This window comes from Hemicordylus capensis, chromosome 1 (genome assembly GCF_027244095.1).
Source record: "Hemicordylus capensis ecotype Gifberg chromosome 1, rHemCap1.1.pri, whole genome shotgun sequence".
Lineage (NCBI taxonomy): Eukaryota > Metazoa > Chordata > Lepidosauria > Squamata > Cordylidae > Hemicordylus > Hemicordylus capensis.
This window is the reverse complement of record NC_069657.1, coordinates 34,751,329-34,772,335: the sequence shown is the minus strand read 5'-3', so window position 1 is coordinate 34,772,335 and position 21,007 is coordinate 34,751,329. Positions and strand designations below refer to the sequence as shown.

The 21,007-nt window shown below is 43.6% G+C and overlaps 1 protein-coding gene across 5 annotated transcripts in view; it reads right to left on the bottom strand.

Moving 5' to 3' along the window:
• TC2N (tandem C2 domains, nuclear) overlaps window positions 1-21,007 on the bottom strand; it is a 76,574-nt gene that overhangs the window by 24,549 nt on the left and 31,018 nt on the right. For all 5 annotated transcript variants that reach the window (XM_053248045.1, XM_053248060.1, XM_053248038.1 and 2 more), the window contains exons 2-3: window positions 4,956-5,081; window positions 1,850-2,080 (exon numbers count right to left, since the gene is read on the bottom strand). In XM_053248045.1, the coding sequence (XP_053104020.1) occupies window positions 1,850-2,080; window positions 4,956-5,022 (298 nt within the window). In that variant the 5' untranslated portion in view covers window positions 5,023-5,081. The remainder of the gene's footprint in view (window positions 1-1,849; window positions 2,081-4,955; window positions 5,082-21,007) is intronic.

Genomic DNA, 21,007 nt, shown 5'->3' with positions numbered 1-21,007 from the left:
GTGCCAAACTAGTGACTTATATTTTAAAAAATATTTTAAACTTTAGTCCCTTCAGGCGGCTTCCTAAAAGCTGTGGGGGTGGGGTCTTCAAAGGTTCCCCCTCCCCCCAGTGGCCTCTAGGGCCTCGCAGGGACCATCTGACTATGTGCGGTGGCCATTTTTAAAAATAATTTTTTTAAAAAAAATGGCTGCTGAAAACAAAATGGCTGCCGCGCATGCTCAAATGGCCTCTGCGAGACCTGACATGGCCTAGGGCCTCACAGAGGCCATTTAAGCATGCACGCTGGCCATTTTGTTTTCAGCAGCCATTTAAAAAAATTTTTTAATTTTAAAAAATGGCACCCCCCCTTCAAGTGGCGCCCGAGGCATGTGGCCTGCCTGCCCCACCCTAGATACACCCCTGATAGAAAGTATTATTGTGCAGCATTAACGGATTTTAATGGGGTGTTGAGTGAAATGGACAAAAGCATTACAGTACTTATTACTTACACAATCTATAATTCACCATGGAAGAAAAATTTTACATTAATGCTTAGCTGATCAATCTTACTATAGTCTGCTCAGTTTTGCCCTACCATAGTCTAAAAGGTATGGCTATTTTTTTGGCAGTGAAAACTCCTAAGAGTTGTGCTTTTGTATAATACAATTCATCAAAATGGTTAGCAACTTGAGAGCTGTTCCTGAAAAGTATTACAGAAGAAAAGAGGGGGGAAACCAGACATAAGAACATAAGATTAGCCCTGCTGGATCAGGCCCAAGGCCCATCTAGTACAGCATCCTGTTTCACACAGTGGCCCACCAGATGCCGCTAGAAACCTACAGGCAGGAGTTGAGGGCATGCCCTCTCTCCTGCTGTTACTCCCCTGCAACTGGTATTCAGAGGCATTCTGCTAGGCTATAAATCAGCAGAAGCAGAATACCTTTATAAAAGTTTAGTCTTAATTCTGCAGGGCTTAGGTTTTTTTATTTTAGAATTACCACCACTTAAATTGTTAAGATTTGAACTTTCTCCAACACCTAAGGGTTGATATTTCCAGCACCACAAAATATTTGGGATATTTTCCAGATCCCAAGGTCAGGAATGCATTTCATAGGAAGCCACCTGCTTTGAAGAATGTTCCCTGGCTTAAGTATCTTTGAGATGCATAAGTTTCACAATAAAGTACTGTTTGCTCTCTCAAAGAATTCAAAGGTGGGGGGAAGAGTCTAGATCTGGCAGCTTAAAAAAAAAGACACACAAAAGAGCATATTGTCATGGAAACCATATCTTCATGAAACAGGATCTTGGCTCTACCTTCCAACCCAGATTAGGCAGTGGAAACAAAAACAATCTGAATATAAACCATGGGTCTCTAAACAGGTCTAATTATCTGAAAGGGCTGTTTATCAAATAACCACCTTAACTAACTTCAAACTCCAATTGGCTTGCATGATCAATGGGGGGCAGGGAGGAATGAATCAGAAGCCAAAGAGACTATAATTAACCTTGGTAAATCAGTCAGAAGCTTTTGTACTGGGATAAGTGATTATACAAACAGCAGCAGGGCTGTTGCCTTTTATCTTAAAGGCTGTGTATAATGTGGAATTCTCTGAAGGCACACAGTGACTACAAGTTTACAGATTATACAGAATCCTAAACTGTGGATTCTGTATATGATGTTTGTATGGCTGAAACAACTAGATTACCTGTCTGACAGAACCAAAATTGCTTGTACAGGATAGTCAGCTTACTCTAACCACCCAAGGTATTCCACAATAATATACTGTAAACAAGGCTTCACAAACATATCTGAAAACAGCCAACCACAAGGCACTTTTATTTCCATACCATTGTCCTCTAGCTCTTTACCTTGAATTCCTCCATGATGTGATGGATTACCAAGGTTCTTGGGTTGAATGTAGGCAAGCTTGAATTGAGGAACCACAAAGGGTACTTCCTTGCCACCTGTCGGGAGCTTGGAAAGAAGATAATCTTCTGAGCAGCCAACCTGCCGTTTCACTGACACAGAAGACAAGGGAGGTTTCTCCACAGTATTTGATCTATATTTGGCTGAAACTTCAGATTCCTTCTGCAAAGAGGCTGTTATTTAAAAATAAAAAGCATGACAAACACATTCAGTATGGAATGAGCAGTCTGAAATGATGTTTTGTGTTTTAACAGGATCAGAGAAAAATAGGCTTTTGCATCCTGTTGGCTGCATCCAGAGAGAGAAAGCATAGCTAATCTATCCGTCTTGAGAACATTTGCACTGGTGCTAGGACTCAATCTGTTTTCTCATTGCTACAGCGGATTTAGAGAAGATATTAAAAAGTTGTCAATGAACTCAGTTATGAATACAAAATGTAATAAGAAGTTTTGCAGTATACAGAATTTCTCACAAGAGAAGTGTCACCTGGTTTTAACTACTAACGCTATAACAAACATTTGCCAGGGTAACATGTCATCAGTTGTAAAGTGTGCTGTCAAGTCGATTTCGACTCCAGGCACCCACAGAGCTCTGTGGTTTTCTTTTGGTACAATATGAGAGGGGTTTACCATTGCCTCTCCCACGCAGTATAATATGATGCCTTTCAGCATCTTCCTATATTGCTGCTGCCCGATATAGATACCAGTGGGGGATTTGAACCGGCAACCTTCTGCTTGTTAGTCAAGCATTTCCCCGCTGCATCATTAGGTGGCATCATCAGTTCTACTGTACCAATAAAGTTCTCAGTCTTCGAGGATCAGATTTTGCTAGTTCACAGATGGATGTTAACATGTATTGCTGCTTTTATATTACAAAATACAACAGACAAACACAGGGGCGGAGCCACCATTGGGCCAACGGGTTCAAAGAGAGCGGCCCCAACACGCCCCCCGCATCTGATGTCAGACACGGGGGCGGTAGTTTAGCTCCCGAGTGGGGGCCGCATGGCCCCTTCGGGAGCTAAACTAAGGCTGGCGCTGCATTTGCAGCGCCAGCCAGGAGTGGCTCTTCCCTGCAAAGGCAGGAAGAGTCGCTCCTGGCTGCGCACTGCGAATGCAGCGCCAGCCTGACTAGCTCCTGAAGGGGCCATGCGGCCCCTTCAGGAGCTAAGACTGGTGCTGCCTTCGCAATGCAGCACCGGAGCGGCTCTTCCCTGCAGGGAAGAGCCGCTTCTGGGCTGTGCTGAGAAGGCAGCACCAGCCTTCATTTAACTGCTGAAGGGGCCACGCGGCCCCTTCAGCAGTTAAACTGCAAGCAACTCCCAAACGGAGCCTCAAGGCTCCGTTCAGGAGCCAGAACACGCCCCCCCATCTGACGTCAGACGCGGGGGTGTGGCTATCCCCTGCATCTGATGTCAGACGTGGAGGGTGAGGCTATTGTGGCGCCCGCCGCAGCTGCACACGGGCCGCCGGCGGGTTGGCCATGCCCCTGGACAAACATACACATAGTATATATAGGAAAGCACACAGTAAACAAGTAATATGACCTGACAAAAAACAAGTTATACATAAATTTCAGCAAGGTCATATGAATACAATGAATATTTATAAACTACTTTTCAACTTGTCTATTACAAGTAAATTGCTATTTTACCAATGAGAAAGTTATATTTCTCAATACCCATTTGGTATTTGGAGCTCATATATCCTGTAAATTGAGCCCAAATCTACACCAGCGTGGTGTAGTGGTTAGAGTGCTGGACTAGGACTGTGGAGATCCGAGTTCAAATCCCCATTCAGCCATGATACTTGCTGGGTGACTCTGGGCTGTCACTTCTCTCTCACTCTAACCTGCTTCACAGGGTTGTTGTGAGGAGAAACTTAAGTATGTAGTACACCGCTCTGGGTTCCTTGGAGGAAGAGTGGGATATAAAATTAAAAATAATAAGTAAATGAATGAATGAATGAATGAATGAATAATAAAGGCTTTAAGTTAACAATACCCTAGGAATATGCAGTTAAGTTTCAGTGGCCGACACCCAAAACTAGTGCTCCATTGTAGTTAGGAGAGACGGTTGATCTCCCCTTCTCTTTGAAGCCCACTGAGCCCCTGAAAATATGTCCCCGATGATTGCCCTTCTCCTGTAGCACCAGAAAAGCATTAATTAATTAATTAATTAATTACATTTATATCCTGCTCTTCCTACGAGGAGCTCAGAGTGGTGTGCATGCTTATTTTTATCCTCACAACAACCCTGTGAGGTAGGTTAGGCTGAGAGATACATGACTGGCCCAGAGTCACCCCGTGAGCTTCATGGGTGAATGAGAATCTGAACTCAGATTTGAGGATTTGAACTCTTCCCGGTCCTAGTCCAACACTCTAACCACTACGCTATGCTGGCTCTCTGGATGTCATCCAGTTTTGCCACCATGCTAATACACCATGATTCAGAAAGCTATTGCTTAGTTGATATAAGGGATGGGTTGCACCATTTTAAGGCAATAACCATCTCTGCAGCACTTAGCAAGTGGCCCACATTACTCCTGTGTTCAAAATGAACTGAATTCTTTAGGAAGCTTAACAAAATGGGTATTACCTCCAGCAAATAGTCAACTACTATTACATTACTACCCTCCACCAAAAATTGTTTAAGTTGTATCACATTTCTACCAGCAAAAAAACCCCAGTGTTAGATTTCAAACACTTTCAATATGTATCCTAAATTTTTAAATACTGTATCTAAGAAGACAAAATGATGTTAAAAACCACTGGTGAAGACTTTTATAATGGTTTTGTTTAAGTTTCAGGCAAGAAAAGACTGAAGGACTTTTAAATAAATAAATCTCACCAAATCTATACACATCTTTCACATACATTTCATTCCTTTAACACCACCATACAAGAAGAAGAGCATGTTAAGATGTTTTTATGCTCCAATACAAATTCTCTGGCAGTGAAAACGATGCTTTGGCATTATAGTTATATAAACATAGCTGCCAAAATACCCATTTGAGAATTACTAATTGCATAGTTTTCAATGGAACTCACCATCATGCTTCACCTTCTCGACATAAAAGCAACTTCTGCAGCAGTTCTTAAAGAATTCTGCTGCCATTACTGCTTCTAATGAAAGCTTGAATACACACAGCCAAGGACCCAAGGCAGAAATCAACCCTGAAAGTTAACCATCACATTAGATTAGAAATATGGTAATTTAGATGCATTTTTCATTTGGTTTTTAAAACATCTGCCCACTTTGTGCTCTATCCAGTGTAGTGCTTACAAACATCATGTCCCAATAGAAACAAAATTAGTGTCCCTTGTTTCCTTGTGGGTAGTGTTAGGCCCATTCTGGTCCTCTTTGTTAAACTAGTTGTTCTTAAAATATTTATGCCCCACCTCTTCCTATGCTGAAGGCAATTTATTACAACCATAATTTAAGAACACACACTATTTTTAAAAAGTTACAAAACATGTTATTACAAACATCCCAAATATCCTCAACCATCAAATGCCTTTCTGAATAAGGTCTTGCAAGTCCTTCCGAAAGCCATCAGGGGCATGCTTTAGTAAACCTCCTTAAGAAACCATTCCACAGCCCTGGAGCCACTACCAAAAAGACTATGCTCCTTGCTGAGGTCACCACCTCATGTAGCAAGGTATCCTACACAGAAGTTAATTGGCAGGAGAACGCCACATTGGGAGAGGGGTTCCCATAACCAAGCAGGTCCCAGGCAATGCAAGACTTTAAATGTAATTTAAAACCAATATCTTTCATCAGGTCAGGAAGCAAACAGGTAACCAGCACAATGCTACAAAACTGGTTGTATATGCTCTCATGTCCTCACATATTCACGATATCAGATTTGGAGCAAACCTTTAAAGTAGTTATGCATCTTGAAGTCTGGGAAAGTCAAATAATAATTCCAACACTGCCCTCTTTCCAAGGCTTTGAGACCATTTTGTCACACCAGTTGGGTGATTCTAATAACTGACTAAGTGATAGCTCACCACATCTACCTTCCTGGAATAAGTTTTTATTCCAGATTTGAAAACCATGATTAATCACTGCATATCACAAATGCTCCCAGAGTTTACAGGTTATACATCATGAAAAAATAGGAGTTAAAGCAGTGTTTGCATTTGGACACATTAAATTTCATGTCAAGGAAAGCATAGGGAACACTTATTTAAAACTGCCTTCCCGTGGTGGTATCATCCAAACTACCACATGAAAGGCAGTTTCTTCTTTACAACCTAGATCAGGCTCGGACTGGCCCACAGGGCAACAGGGCATATTCCTGGTGTGCCCTCCCCACAAAGTGCCCCTGCGCCCCAACTCCCACCATTAATTACCTATTCTGCTTAAAACTCGGCGCCCTCCCCACACACATTCCACCGCCCTCTTGGTGCCCCCAGTCCGGCCCTGACCTAGATGCATTGATAAATGTCCCTTGGGACCAGATAATTCAATGTTATTAGTATCAGCTTTGCTTGTTGTCTGGTCCTGCATGTTGGCTGCAAGATGCCATATCTTTCTAGCCAGGTTTCTCATGCATCCACGTCTCTCCTCTAGCCCTTTCATCTATTGTGTCCTATTCTCAGTAGGAAAGCCTTTCATATTAATCTGGGTTATCCACTCACATATGCAAGATTCCTGACATCTATTTTTATTTTTATTTTTTGCAGGAAGCACTGCACAGAGGACACAGTTGGAGAACACTAAGAGTACTTTATGACAATACCGCCTGTCCAAAATCCTAGCACCAAATTTATTTACACATGCTACAAACACATGTAGCATATTTTACAAAGGCTATGGAAGCTTGCCATTGTGTTCAACTAGAGAATTGTGGCAGTATACCCAGGGACAGAAAGAGCTCTTTTTTGTTTAGTTTTGTTCATGAAGAATGCAAGTGTAGTGAATATTTGGCACTGTTAAATCATGGGAAATGGATGCTCTGTTTCTCCAGACTGTACCTCAAGCCCTATACAGACTGAAATGCTTGACCATGGTTTGCTTTCCTTAATCATGGTCACACCTTACATGAGAATAACTAAAGCACAGTTAAAAATTAAGTGCAAACAGCATTGCCAAACACTCCCCAATCCCCATGCTGAAATTTAGCCTCCATCTTAAGCAAGACTGCTGCTGAAAGTCTCAAGGTATTTCCAGATGTAGGGCTGCCTGCAGTTCACTCTGCACAAGCCAGTCCTGGAACACCCTCATTTCTAGAGACTGAATCATTGAAACAAGAACACATCCAGACATGGGGCCTCTGGAGGAACCTCCTCATAAGAAGAGCCCTGCTGGATCAGGCCCAAGGCCCATCTAGTCCAGCATCCCGTTTCGCACAGTGGCCCACCAGATGCTGCTGGAAACCACAGGCAGGAGTTGAGGGCATGCCCGCTCTCTTGCTGTTACTCCCCCGCAACTGGTACCGAGAGGCACCCCGCCCGCGAGGCTGGAGATGGCCTACAGCCCTCCAACTAGTAGCCGTCAATAGACCTCTCCTCCATGAAGTTATCCAAACACCTCATAAAGCCATCCAGGTTGTTGGCTGTCACCACATCCCGTGGCAGAGAATTCCACAAGTTGATTATGTGTTGTGTGAAAAAGTACTTCCGTTTGCTGTTCCTAAATTTCCCGGCAATCAGGTTCATGGGATGACGCCTGGTTCTAGTGTTATGTGAGTGGGAGAACAATTTCTCTCTATCCACTTTCTCCACACCACACATGATTTTATAGACCTCTATCATGTCTCCCCGCAGTCGTCTTTCTAAACTAAATAGCCCCAGGTGTTGTAGCCTAGCCTCATAAGAAAGGTGCTCTAGGCCAGGCCTGCTCAACTTCGGCCCTCCTGCAGATGTTGGCCTACAACTCCCATAATCCCTGGCTATTGGCTACAGTGGCTGGGAATTATGGGAGTTGTAGTCCAAAAATAGCTGGGGGGCCTAAGTTGAGCAGGCCTGCTCTAGGCCCTTGATCACCTTGGTTGCCCTCTTCTGCACCTTTTCCAGTTCTATAATATCCTTTTTTAGATGTGGTGACCAGAATTGTACACAGTACTCCAGGTGTGGCCGCACCATAGTTTTGTATAAGGGCATTATAATATTAGCAGTTTTATTTCCAATCCCCTTCCTAATGATCCCTAGCATGGAATCGGCCTTTTTAACAGCTGCCGCACATTGAGTCGACACTTTCAACGAGCTGTCCACCACAACCCCAAGATCCCTCTCCTGGTCCGTCACTGACAGCTCAGATCCCATCAGCATATACTTGAAGTTGGGGTTCTTCGTCCCAATGTGCATCACTTTACACTTGCTAACATTGAACCTCATTTGCCACTTTGTCGCCCACTCACCCAGTTTGGAGAGATCCTTTTGGAGCTCTTCACGATCAGTTATGGATTTCACTACCCAAATGAGTTTGGTATCATCTGCAAATTTGGCCACATCGCTGCTTACCCCTGCTTCTAGATCATTTATGAATAAATTTAAAAGCACCGGTCCCAGTACAGATCCCTGGGGGACCCCACTTCTTACTTCCCTCCATTGTGAGAACTCTCCATTTATACCTACCCTCTGTTTCTTGTCGTTCAACCAGTTAGCAATCCACACATGTACTTGTCCCCTTATCCCATGACTGCTAAGTTTCCTCAGGAGTCATTGATGAGGAACTTTGTCAAAAGCTTTTTGGAAGTCCAGGTAGACTATGTCAACTGGATCACCTTGATCCACACACTTGTTGACACTCTCAAAGAACTCCAAAAGGTTGGTCAGGCAAGATTGCGGAACCCATGCTGGTTCACTCCCAGCAGGGCCTGTTCTTCTATGTGCTTTACAATTTTATCCTTGAGAATGCTTTCCATCAATTTGCCTGGAACGGATGTTAAGCTAAGCGGCCTGTAATTTCCTGGATCACCCCTAGATCCCTTCTTGAAAATCGGTGTTACATTTGCTACTCTCCAGTCCTCTGGTACAGAACCTGATTGCAGGGATAAGTTATATATTTTAGCAAGGAGGTCAACAATTTCACATTTGAGTTCTTTAAGGACTCTTGGATGGATGCCATCCAGCCCTGGTGATTTTTTAGTTTTCAGTTTTTCCAGACAGTTTAGAACATCATCTCTCGCCACTTCTATCTGGCTCAGTTCTTTAGCCGCCATCCCCAAAAAGCCTGGTTCAGGAACAGGTATATGCTCAGTATCTTCTGCTGTGAAGACGGACGCAAAGAACTCATTTAGCTTCTCTGAAACCTCCATATCCTCCTTAATAATCCCTTTCACTCCCTCATTGTCTAATGGTCCAACTGCCTCCCTGGCCGGTTTCCTGCTTCTGATGTATTTAAAGAAGTTTTTGTTATTCCCCTTGATGCTTTTAGCTAAATGTTCCTCAAACTCTCTTTTCGCATCCCTTATTGTTGGCTTGCATTTCTTTTGCCAGAGTTTGCGTTCCTTTCTGTTCTCCTTGCCTTTGGATCTTGCTGTTGGCACATGCTGTGTTTCAGTACCAATCGTAACCCAGCGCTAGTCAGGCAGTCGGATGCTTTGGACTCTCAAGCTAAGATGCCAGTCTAGAAGTCTCCTTGCCCCTGCAGAGAGGGCAGAGGCGCTCTTCCCTTCTGGACTTCCAGGCAGGAGTCCAGAGTCTCCATACCCCCGGGGGTCCCCATATCCTCTTTAGTCTGTCCCAGGAGATGTGGTTGCCACTCTACCAGCCTGCACTGTGCTGGGCGGCCAAGCATGACTGTGACCTGCACTGAACGGCCAAGTGTGACCTTGGCTTTAGATACAGAGCAGGGAGTGGGGAAAGAAGTATGTGGGATGGGAATATATGTAAAGTTGTGCATTGAGATGTTTCTCCTAATGCATATTTGCATAAATATATATTTTATATTCTTACATTCTTGTGAGTTCAGTTGCTGTTTGTGCCCTCAAGAACCCATGTGTTAAAAAGTGTGTGTGTGCGTGTGTGTGTGATGAAGTTTAGCTTGCAACGTGGGTGGGGGGGGGGGATTCCAAGGCCCTTTAGGTCCAGGCTCCAAAATTACATAGGTGCACCTCAGAGAGGGGCATTACTGTAATGTGGAACCCTTGTAGTGCGAGTCTCCTTACCAGAGATCAATCCCCTTTCTTCTCTCAAAGCAGCAGACTGAGAAGAGATATAGAACAACTCTCTGCCTTTCTCCCTCTCCTGCCCACCAATAGCCTGACTACATCAGCTCTTGTTCCCCTATTTTCTATTAGAACAGGCTTCAAATCCTGCGAACACAATCAAAATTCATGCTTGGCTACCAAGTTAAACTTTCTCTTTTGAAACGTCCTTGTCTTAGTTTGTCCTTCTGGCAAACGTTAAGGTAACATTCCACTGTCTAGATCAGATTAAAAAAAAATTACTCATGCTTGCTGCTAGTCAGTCTGGGCTCTCTGTCAGACTGACAGCAGCCTGTTTACCTAGCTAGTAGAGTTGGCAAGAGAAAAGAAAGGGGTCCCCTAGCATTCAAGCAATTTCCCTAGCTTCAAAGGGAAATAATTCCCCCAGAAAAATTGTGGTGTTGTGCCAGCCAAGGACACACAATTGATGCACAGGTGTTTAAGGCACATGCGCCCGAGCAGAAGAAGCAATAACAGATGTGACACCATTGTCTGAAGTAGGTTTGCATGAATTGCAGTGTGGTATAAACATTATATCTGCACTGGTTAAGGTATTTCCCTCTGCTCTTCAGTCTCGGGGAGATATTTTCAGGAGGCACAAGAAGCTGTAGAGAGAAGAGGAGATTGCCAAAAATCACCCCTTCCCCCTTGTACAACATAAAAAAACTGGCATGTCAACAAAGTGTTAGTCCAGAAGTCAGCCAGTATGTCCAAAATTAGAGTGCTTCTATTCCCCCTCAATTAATTGTCCATATCCATTGTGACCGCCATCACCATGCTGCTGGTCAGGCAAAAACAATTGACTTTATCTTTGAATATGGGGAGCAGAGGAAAAGGAAAAATCAATCTGTCACTAAGTCATATTGATTTTTCATACCCAACACTGCAAAAATCTGCACCTTCCTCTTAAGTCTCCTCAACTAAAACTTTGACTCATGATCTAAACAAATAAATAAGAACAAGTGGAATAGAACATGTATCCCTGCTCTTGAGAGTTTACAAAAGTATCTAAGGGCTGCTTTGCTGCACTGGTATTTCCAGTGCATTTATATACCACCCTATATAAAATTTCAGGGTGGTTTACAATCAAAACCGTAGCTATTCAGTGTGCAGTAGGTATAGACAATCAGGGCTCCCGAGTACATTTCAGGGTGGTTTACAATCAAAACCGTAGCTATTCAGTGTGCAGTAGGTATAGACAATCAGGGCTCCCGAGTACATTTCAGGGTGGTTTACAATCAAAACCGTAGCTATTCAGTGTGCAGTAGGTATAGACAATCAGGGCTCCCGAGTACATTCTTGCCGCATGTCATCCCTAGTGTGTCGGCCTTTTACATTTTCACAGAATTTCCACAGTTCATACAGCAAACATCAGTGCCCTCACAGAAAACACATCGCTCCACAAATTGGAAAAGAGTTCTAAGGGTGAGTACACAATAACTGTTTTGGGACACTGCACATGTGTGTTTTACATAGAGCCTATGTGGGTCTTCAACCATCTGCAGGACAAATGGAAGTTATCAGACTGCTGATACAGATTCAAAAACTGATATAAGCATAGTCACAGGACAGCATCACTCCAGTATTTCTGCTTCTATTGCAAGGCAAGCAGGAGCAGCAACAGCAGCTAGGAAATCACTTGTGCAGACACAACTTGAGTCTGACTGACAATTTGCTCATGCATATACCCTGAGAATGACTTGTGTCAAATACTGTTAGCTCATGTTACTCAGCCTGAGCCATTAAAAAGCTTCAAATATCTTAAGAAGGTCCCTATTTAGTTGCACATTTATCTCAAGAAACATCCAAATTAATTATATGCATGGCAGCTACAGCACATGACTTTTCTGTTCCTATGCATGAACAATTTAGAGCCATTCTTGTGCAAGAGTCACACTGACAACCTACAGCTCTACCTGTTACCAAGCCTGATTTCTCTCCCAAGAGGAAATACTTTTAAATAAATGGTGCTACTACAAGGAAATAAGCTTGCCTTTTATAACTAAAAGTCCCCTCTAAAAAAGGTCATGTTCCTATAAACACCTACTGAGATAATTAAGAAAACAGGTAAACGACAGAACAAGATGCTCCAGGTGCCTTTTTATAGCAGGTATGGGAAATGAAGATCTATCTACTGTACAGAAATAAGCACATTACACCTTTAACAACATGGTAATATCAATGGCAAGCAATGATTTTCAGAACTAGATGTCTTCTTCCATGAATAAAATGTGCCATTCTTTTAACAAGCAGAGCAAGAGTGCTTTCTGACGCAACGCAGAACCTCATTTGAATAAGAGAATCCCGACTGTGCTTTCCCATCAGAACATGCCTCTCACATTCACCCAAGGTTCAATTTTGCCAAACAAGCCAACATTTGTACCCAAGGTTTGTAGTTGGCTTGTTTGTTTCAAGCTCGGTTGCTGCATCTGAACTGGCCCCCGTGGCTTTATTCTGGGCTTAGCAAGAGAGACAGGCACAGAGCAGCCGAGAAACAGCCATGGATTGGGCAAATGGCAGAGGGAGGGGCTACCCAGCACCAAGACATACCATGCTGCTGCTGTCCGTAGTCTGCAGAACGAGTTCTCTGCTTGTTTTTGGAAGCTTAGTTAGAAGCTTCCGTGCCTTTGTGTTGTGTCTGACAGGGCCCAGAAAGAAAAGGGTGGCTGACATCCAAAGCAGTCTACTGATAGGGTAGCTAAATGCTATGCCTGTGTGATGGAGAGCTTCCCCACTACTGTTACAGCCACAAAGCCTCAGACATGCAGCGGGGAGAGAGGAAGCCAATTTTTATGAACATATGTTAAAAAAACAAAAGAACTAGAAATGCCCTGTGTCACTCAAAACTGTCTCTGAGCGGTGTTCAACCTCCAGGGACTTATTTTTGGGTGACACAGGGCATTTCCAGAGCTATAGCAAACAGACAAAATTATCTTGCTCTCCGACTGCATGCATGGTCCCAATGCAGCTGGGAAAGCTCTACATCACACAGGTGCAGCTTCCTCCATACTAACAGTAGGTGGCTCTGGAAAGACAACTTCCATTGCTAAGTAAAGTTGTGAACATAAGAACATAAGAACAGCCCTGCTGGATCAGGCCCAAGGCCCATCTAGTCCAGCATCCTGTTTCTCACAGTGGCCCACCAGATGCCGCTGGAAGCCACAGACAGGAGTTGAGGGCGTGCCCTCTCTCCTGCCATTACTCCCCTGCAACTGGTACTCAGAGGCACCCTGCCCTTGATGCTGGAAGTGGCCCACAGCCCTCCGACTAGTAGCCACTGATAGACCTCTCCTCCATGAAGTCATCCAAACCCCTCCTAAAGCCATCCAGGTTGCTGGCTGTCACCACATCCTGTGGCAGAGAGTTCCACAAGTGGATCACGCGTTGTGTGAAAAAGTACTTCCGTTTGTTGGTCCTAGACCTCCTGGAAATCAATTTCATGGAATGACCCCTGGTTCTAGTGTTGTGTGAGAGGGAAAAGAATTTCTCTCTCTCCACACCATGCATGATTTTATAGACCTCTATCATGTCTCCCCGCAGTCGTCTTTTTCTAAACTAAAAAGCCCCAGTTGTTGTAGTCTTGCCTCATAAGAAAGGTGCTCTAGGCCCCTGATCATCTTGGTTGCCCTCTTCTGTACCTTCTCCAGTTCAACAATGTCCTTTTTAAGATGTGGTGACCAGAATTGTACGCAGTACTCCAAGTGTGGTCGCAACATAGTTTTGTCTAAGGGCATTATAATGTTAGCCGTTTTATTTTCAATCCCCTTTCTAATGATCCCTAGCATGGAATTGGCCTTTTTCACAGCTGCCGCACATTGAGTTGACACTTTCAACGAGCTGTCCACCACAACCCCAAGATCCCTCTCCTGGTCCGTCACCGACAGCTCGGATCCCATCAGCATATACTTGAAGTTGGGGTTTTTCGTCCCAATGTGCATCACTTTACACTTGCCAACATTGAACCTCATTTGCCATTTTGTCGCCCACTCCCCCAGTTTGGAGAGATCCTTTTGGAGCTGCTCACAATCCGTTTGGGATTTCACTACCCGGAAGAGTTTGGTATCATCTGCAAATCTGGCCACCTTGCTGCTTACCCCTGCTTCTGGATCATTTATGAATAAATTAAAAAGCACCGGTCCCAGTACAGATTCCTGGGGCACCCCACTTCTTACTTCCCTCCATTGTGAAAACTCTCCATTTACACCTACCCTCTGTTTCCTGTCTTTCAACCAGTTAGCAATCCACACATGTACTTGTCCCCTTATCCCATGACGGCGAAGTTTCCTCAGGAGTCTTTGATGAGGAACTTTGTCAAAAGCTTTTTGGAAGTCCAGGTAGACTATGTCAACTGGATCACCTTGATCCACACACTCATTGACACTCTCAAAGAAGTCCAAAAGGTTGGTGAGGCAAGATTTACCTTTGCGGAAGCCATGCTGGCTCACTCCCAGCAGGTCCTGTTCTTCTAGGTGCTTTACAATTTTATCCTTGAGGATGCTTTCCATCAATTTGCCTGGAATGGACATTAGGCTAACTGGCCTGTAATTTCCCGGATCGCCCCTGGATCCCTTTTTGAAAATCGGTGTTACATTTGCTACTCTCCAGTCCTCTGGTACAGAGCCCAATTTCAGGGATAAGTTAAATATTTTGGCAAGGAGCTCAGCAATTTCACGTTTGAGTTCTTTGAGGACTCTTGGATGGATGCCATCCGGCCCTGGTGATTTGTTAGCTTTCAGTTTTTCCAGACAGTTTAGAACATCATCCCTTGTCACTTCTATCTGACTCAGCTCTCTAGCCTCCATCCCTAAAAAGCCTGGTTCAGGAGCAGGTATATGCTCAGTATCCCCTGCCGTGAAGACAGATGCAAAGAACTTACTCAGCTTCTCTGCAACCTCCATATCCTCCTTAATAATCCCTTTCACTCCCTCATTGTCTAATGATCCAACTGCCTCCCTGGCAGGTTTCCTGCTTCTGATGTACTTAAAGAAGTTTTTGTTATTCCCCTTGATACTTTTGGCTAAATGTTCCTCAAACTCTCTTTTTGCCTCCCTTATTGTCACCGTGCATTTCTTTTGCCAGAGTTTGTGTTCCTTTCTGTTCTCTTCGTTTGGACAGGCCTTCCAATTTCAGAAGGAAGTCTTCTTCCCTTTTATGGCTGCCTTGACGGTACCCGTTAGCCATGCTGGCATCCTCCTGGACTTAGTGGTACCTTTTCTCCTTTTGGGTATACAATCTAACTGGGCTTCTAGTATTGTGGTTTTGAGTAAACTCCATGCACTCCGGAGCGAAGTGACTCTCCTGATTTTCCCCCTCAGCTTTCTTTTCACCATACTCCTCATTTTGGAGAAGTTTCCTCTTCTGAAATTCAAAATGTCTGTGTTAGACATCCTTGGTGATTCTCTCCCTGCACGTATTCTGAAATTGATGGCACTGTGGTCACTGTTCCCTAAAGGGTCGATGACACTGACATCATGCACCAGGTCCTGGGTGTCACTCAGAATTAGATCCAAGGTCGCCTTCTCTCTGGTCAGTTCCATGACCAATTGTTCTAGGGCACAGTCATTTAGCGCATCTAGAAATCTGACCTCTTTGTCCTGACTTGAATGTGAATTTACCCAGTCTATGTGTAGGTAGTTGAAATCACCCATAATTACAGCCCTGCCTCTCCTTGACGCCTCCCTGATTTCCTCTTGCAACTCCCAGTTACTGTCGGCATTTTGATCCGGAGGGCGATAGCACGTCCCCAATAGCACGTTTCCTTTCCGGCCTTGTATAGTCACCCCCAGGGTTTCTGTGGAGGACTCCAGTCCACTTAGGTTTTCTAGCTTGTTAGATTCTATCCCTTCTTTAACATACAGTGCTACCCATCCTCCAAGGCGCCCCTCCCTGTCCTTTCTATAGAGTTTATACCCAGGGATAACAGTGTCCCACCGGTTCTCACTGTCCCACCATGTTTCTGTTATGCCCACTATGTCTACTTCTGCGTTAGCAACCAAGCACTCCAGCTCACCCATCTTGGCTCGGAGGCTTCTGGCATTGGCATACAAGCACCTATACACTGAATCTCTCCCCTGATGTATGCTATTCTTTTGACTTTTTGACCTGCTGGCACAGGCTCCCGTCTGCTCTTTATGCAGTTCTGCTCTGTCCCCTTCTGTTTTATTTGAATTCTTTGCAGCCTCACACTTTAAAGGATAGCTTTTGCCAAACAGCTCCCATCGGCTGTTCCCCAGGTGTCATTTTAAAAGCTGCTCTGCAACCTTTTTGATTTTAAGCGCCAGCAGTCTGGTTCCATCTTGGTTCAAGTGCAGCCCGTCCCTTTTGTACAGGCCTTGCTTGCCCCAAAATGTGTCCCAGTGCCTAACAAATCTAATCCCCTCCTCCCAGCACCAATGCCTCATCCACGCATTGAAACCCCTCAGCTCTGCCTGTCTCACTGTACTTGCGCGTAGAACAGGTAGCATTTCTGAGAATGCTACCTTGGGGGTCCTGGACTTCAAAATGCTACCTATCAGCCTAAATTTGGCTTCCAGGACCTCCCGACTGCATTTCCCCACATCGTTGGTGCCGGCGTGCACCACAACAGCTGTCTCCTCCCCAGCACTGCCTAGGAGCCTGTCTAGACGCTGCGTAATGTCTGCAACCTTCGCACCAGGCAGGCAAGTCACCGTGCGGTCAACACGCGAGTCACAATCCCATCTCTCTATCCCTCTAATGATTGAATCACCAACTACAAGGAGGCCCCCACCCCCCAGAGGAGTATCCCCTGTGCGAGAGGGTATGGGCTCATCATCCACGGAAGGGGTCCCTTCTAAAGGATCATTTCCCTCTTCCTCAGACCGATGTCCTCCTTGCCCAAGACCTTCATTTTCCCTGACAGCAGAGGAGCTACCAGCCCTGGAGTGGGATGCCTCTATCACATCCCTGAAGGTCTTGTCCACATGCCTCTCTGTCTCTCTGAGCTTCTCCAGATCCGCCACCTTGGTCTCGAGGGAACGGATTTGTTCCCTGAGAGCCAGGAGCTCCTTGCACCGAGCACACACCCATGACTTCTGCCCATGGGGCAAATAGTCGTACATGTGGCACTCTGTGCAATACACTGGGAAGTGCCCCTTCCCCTGCTGACCTTCTATCTTCATACTGTTTTAGTTGGCTCTTTACAGTATTTAGGGAGCTTATTGTCTGTTTATTAGAATAGGTCTCAGCTGTAATGGTCAACTATTTAACTGTCCAAACAGTCTTTCCCAAGAATATGAGGGATACGAGGGAGGTATATATACTTACGTTCTCTTCTCCACCAGGCTCCTTGTGATCACAGGGGCTTGTTCCAGGCTCTCGCACGCACTTCCCGCTAAACTCCTGCAAAACTCCTACGTCCTGTTTGCTATCCCTGTTTGCTATGCTCTCGGGCCTTCACCTCATATGTAGAGTAGCCTTCCAACTGTGCCCTCCAGTTGGTGTCCCAGGGCAATGTGGTTTTCCTTGGTAGAAAACAGGAGGCCTCCTTACCATTGCCACCTCCTGCGCAGTGTGATAAGATGCCTTTCAGCACCTTCCTATATTGCTGCTGCCTGATATAGGTGTTTCCCATATTCTGGGATTTTAGCTGGCAACCTCATGGTCACTAGGCAAGTCATTTCCCCGCTGTGCCATTAGATTTACGTAAAGGTTTCCCTCAATAAAGGAAATATTGGTCTGGGAGCATTCATGTCAAAAGGCAGGATAAAAATTGTATAAATATAAATACATCAGGACCAGAAACCTTTGTTTCCACAATTCCCAGCACAACACAATTTTTTCACCCACTGTTATGGTATATCTCGATATCAAATCTTTCTCTACAGCAGACCCCTTTTCACTCTCTGTTCAGGGTTTTAACAGCTATCCTGTTTATCTGGCTTCTAGATCAAATAGTCTAGAAAACTAGTTCACAAACTTCACTTTTTCACTATGTACATCCAGACTAAAATGCAATGCAACTCAAAAAAATAAAACTAAAAAATAAATAAATGAAAAATTGTATTATGACTGAGATACATGAAATGTAAGATCAAAGACAGACTTTTTAATAAAGCTTGCCAGACACACTCCTAAAAATTTCATCATTACTCCTTCAATGTAGTTAGATAAGAGAACATAATTATCTTAATGATTTCCAGATTTGCCTGGCCACATTGTACAACAAGTTAATCAGATAAAACATATCAAAGACTTTACTCCTAGACACAAATATCTGAAGATGGAAGCAAAGACTTTCAGCACTAATTAAGAAAAAAAAAATGGACATAATAGGAAGGGACTGTAAAGGCCATAAAGTAAAATAAAAAATCAAGAGCTGAATATGACTGTGGAAGAAAACAGGTCTGCCATTGTGGATGCTATAAATAAGTCCATGCCTATGAGGCGATAGATGAATGGCATGTTGGCTCTATAAGCATACCTTAAATCAGCAACCTGGATTAAATATATATATCAGTGCTTGTAAATTATGCAAACCCTCCCACACAAAACTGAGAGATAAATGGGACTGCCGTTCCATTAAGGAGATCTTAGCTGATAAATAAATGGTTGAAACACATTTGATAAAGGAAATTTCAAACCCACCCTTTCCCAGGGTAGTGTAAAACAATAATAAGATATAATGAAGCAATAAAATTCAGCAGACCTAAAACCATATTGAACTGGTTAAAATAATAAAAACAGTAGCCCAGACAAATAAAAATATTTCTGCTTGGCACCAAGCAGGTGTTAAGGTTGGTGCCGGGCAAGTTTCTGATAGGTGGGGGGCAGCAGGAAACTGAGTTGAAAGGCCATGACTGAGAAGGCTTCTCACCAGTCACCAACCTCTAAACTTCAGGTGAAGGAGGAACTTGGAGTAGAACCTTCTTAGCAGATCTAAGCATCTGGACAGGCTCATGAAATAGTAGGCACTCCTTCAGATGCATAGGTGCCAAAATATTGAGAGCTTTAAAGGAAAGCACCAGAACTTGAATTCTATTCGAAAGTGGATCAGCAGCTAATCGTTTCCATACTGGCAAGCTACTGTCAAAATAGTGTCCGAGTTAGCAGTTGTGCTGCAGCGTTCTGTATTAACTGAAGTATCCGAGAAGCCTTCAAAGGCAGTCTTACAAAGTGCACTACAGTAGTCTTATCTTGAGGTTACCAGCACATGAATTACAGTGACCAGGTTATTTCTGTCCAGAAGGGGCTAACTGGCATATCAGCCATTGCGGGTGAAAGGCACTATGGACCACATAAGCCTCTTTGGCTTTTAGTGACAAAGCTTAATCTAGCACCCCTAAGCTATGAACTTGATCCTTCACAAGGATTTTGACCTAATCAAGAACTGCTTGAACACCACTCCCTGGTCAGATGATCTATACACCCAGAGCACTTCTATCTTATCTGAACTGACCTTCAGTTTATTGACATACTTCTAGACAATTACTAACTCCACCAGTTCAGTGCTTCCACCACTCCACCTGAAGTGGACAAAAAGGAAAAACAGACCTGGGCATTGTCAAAATACTGATGATGACATTGTACTCCAAATGACTTCACTTAGGGGCTTCACATAGGTATTAGAACACAATTAGCCCCTCACATAAATTTGTATAAGTTTGCATATGGGTAGTTCTCAAGCAAGAAAAACATCCTAGTTTTAGACTGTGCATTCATGTATTGTTTGCTTGTTTGTTTTCTATATCGCCCTTCCAAAAATGGCTATCAGGAATATCAGATCAGGAATGCTGGAGCTTGACTTGCTAACCTCCTAATTGTTTTAATATTATTTATTAGCCATTTTTGGAAGGGCGGTATAGAAATTGAATTAATAATAATAATTCAGTTTCTATACCGCCCTTCCAAAAATGGCTCAGGGTGGTTTACACAGATAAATAATAATAAATAAGATAAGATGGATCCCTGTCCCCAAAGGGCTCACAATCTAAATAAAAAATAATAATGGATAGACACACAACAGTCACTGGAGGTACTGTGCCGGGGGTGGATAGGGCCATAGGGTATTGTAGTAGATATAACCTTAAAGACAATTCGTCCTGTGTAAGAGACAGATAAAAGAATATCTCTTATGACAGTTCTTGGCATCCACAAGTTATTGAAATAAGTATCGCTATTGAGAATAATAATTTTTAAAGAACTTCAGTCCAATTAATCCTTTTGGTATTTACCCTGTTAAATATCAGCCCTGTGGGTCCAACTACATTAATACAAGCCTGCTCTCAGCAAGCTGAAGTGAGGAAAAGGTTACATCCTCAGACTTCCCCTCAAGCTTCCTGTTCCCTTTCCCAACTACTTCCCCCTCTGGATCCTGAGTATCCTCACTTAGTTCTACTGATTGTGATAACACATGGCCCAAGTAGTACTTGCCCAGGCATTTGTAAGTTATTACACATGGAGTGCTCAGAGCTACCCCAAACATACAGCTGTATACAAGCTGAGCAGACTCATCCACAGATACAGCTATTTCTCAGCAGCAATGTGTACAAGTGTGAGTGTACACTTTTCCCTCCCAGAAGTTGTGCTTATACCAATTACTGCCAGAAAATGAAAGCCGTATCTATAGATTTGTAGGATCAGATGTTTATGTACACTTAGAGCAATTTACAAGTGTCTGAACCATTCCATAGATAACCAAAGACAATTACACTTGAAGAGTTTCACATTTTGTCTCCTATATGAGAAAAATCTTCATAGGAGAACTACAGCAAAACCCCCAGGCTGAATAAATGAATGTATTTTTTTAAATTTTAAATTTTTATTACTTTTCTACTAAAACATACCCAAGCAATATATAGCGTAACATACAGATGACCAACAACATAATACACACATTATTACAAATGGATTTATTGTGACAAAAGAACACCAGTTACGGATTTCACTGATGTTTTGTCATGGGATAACAAGAAGTAATTCTTCCCT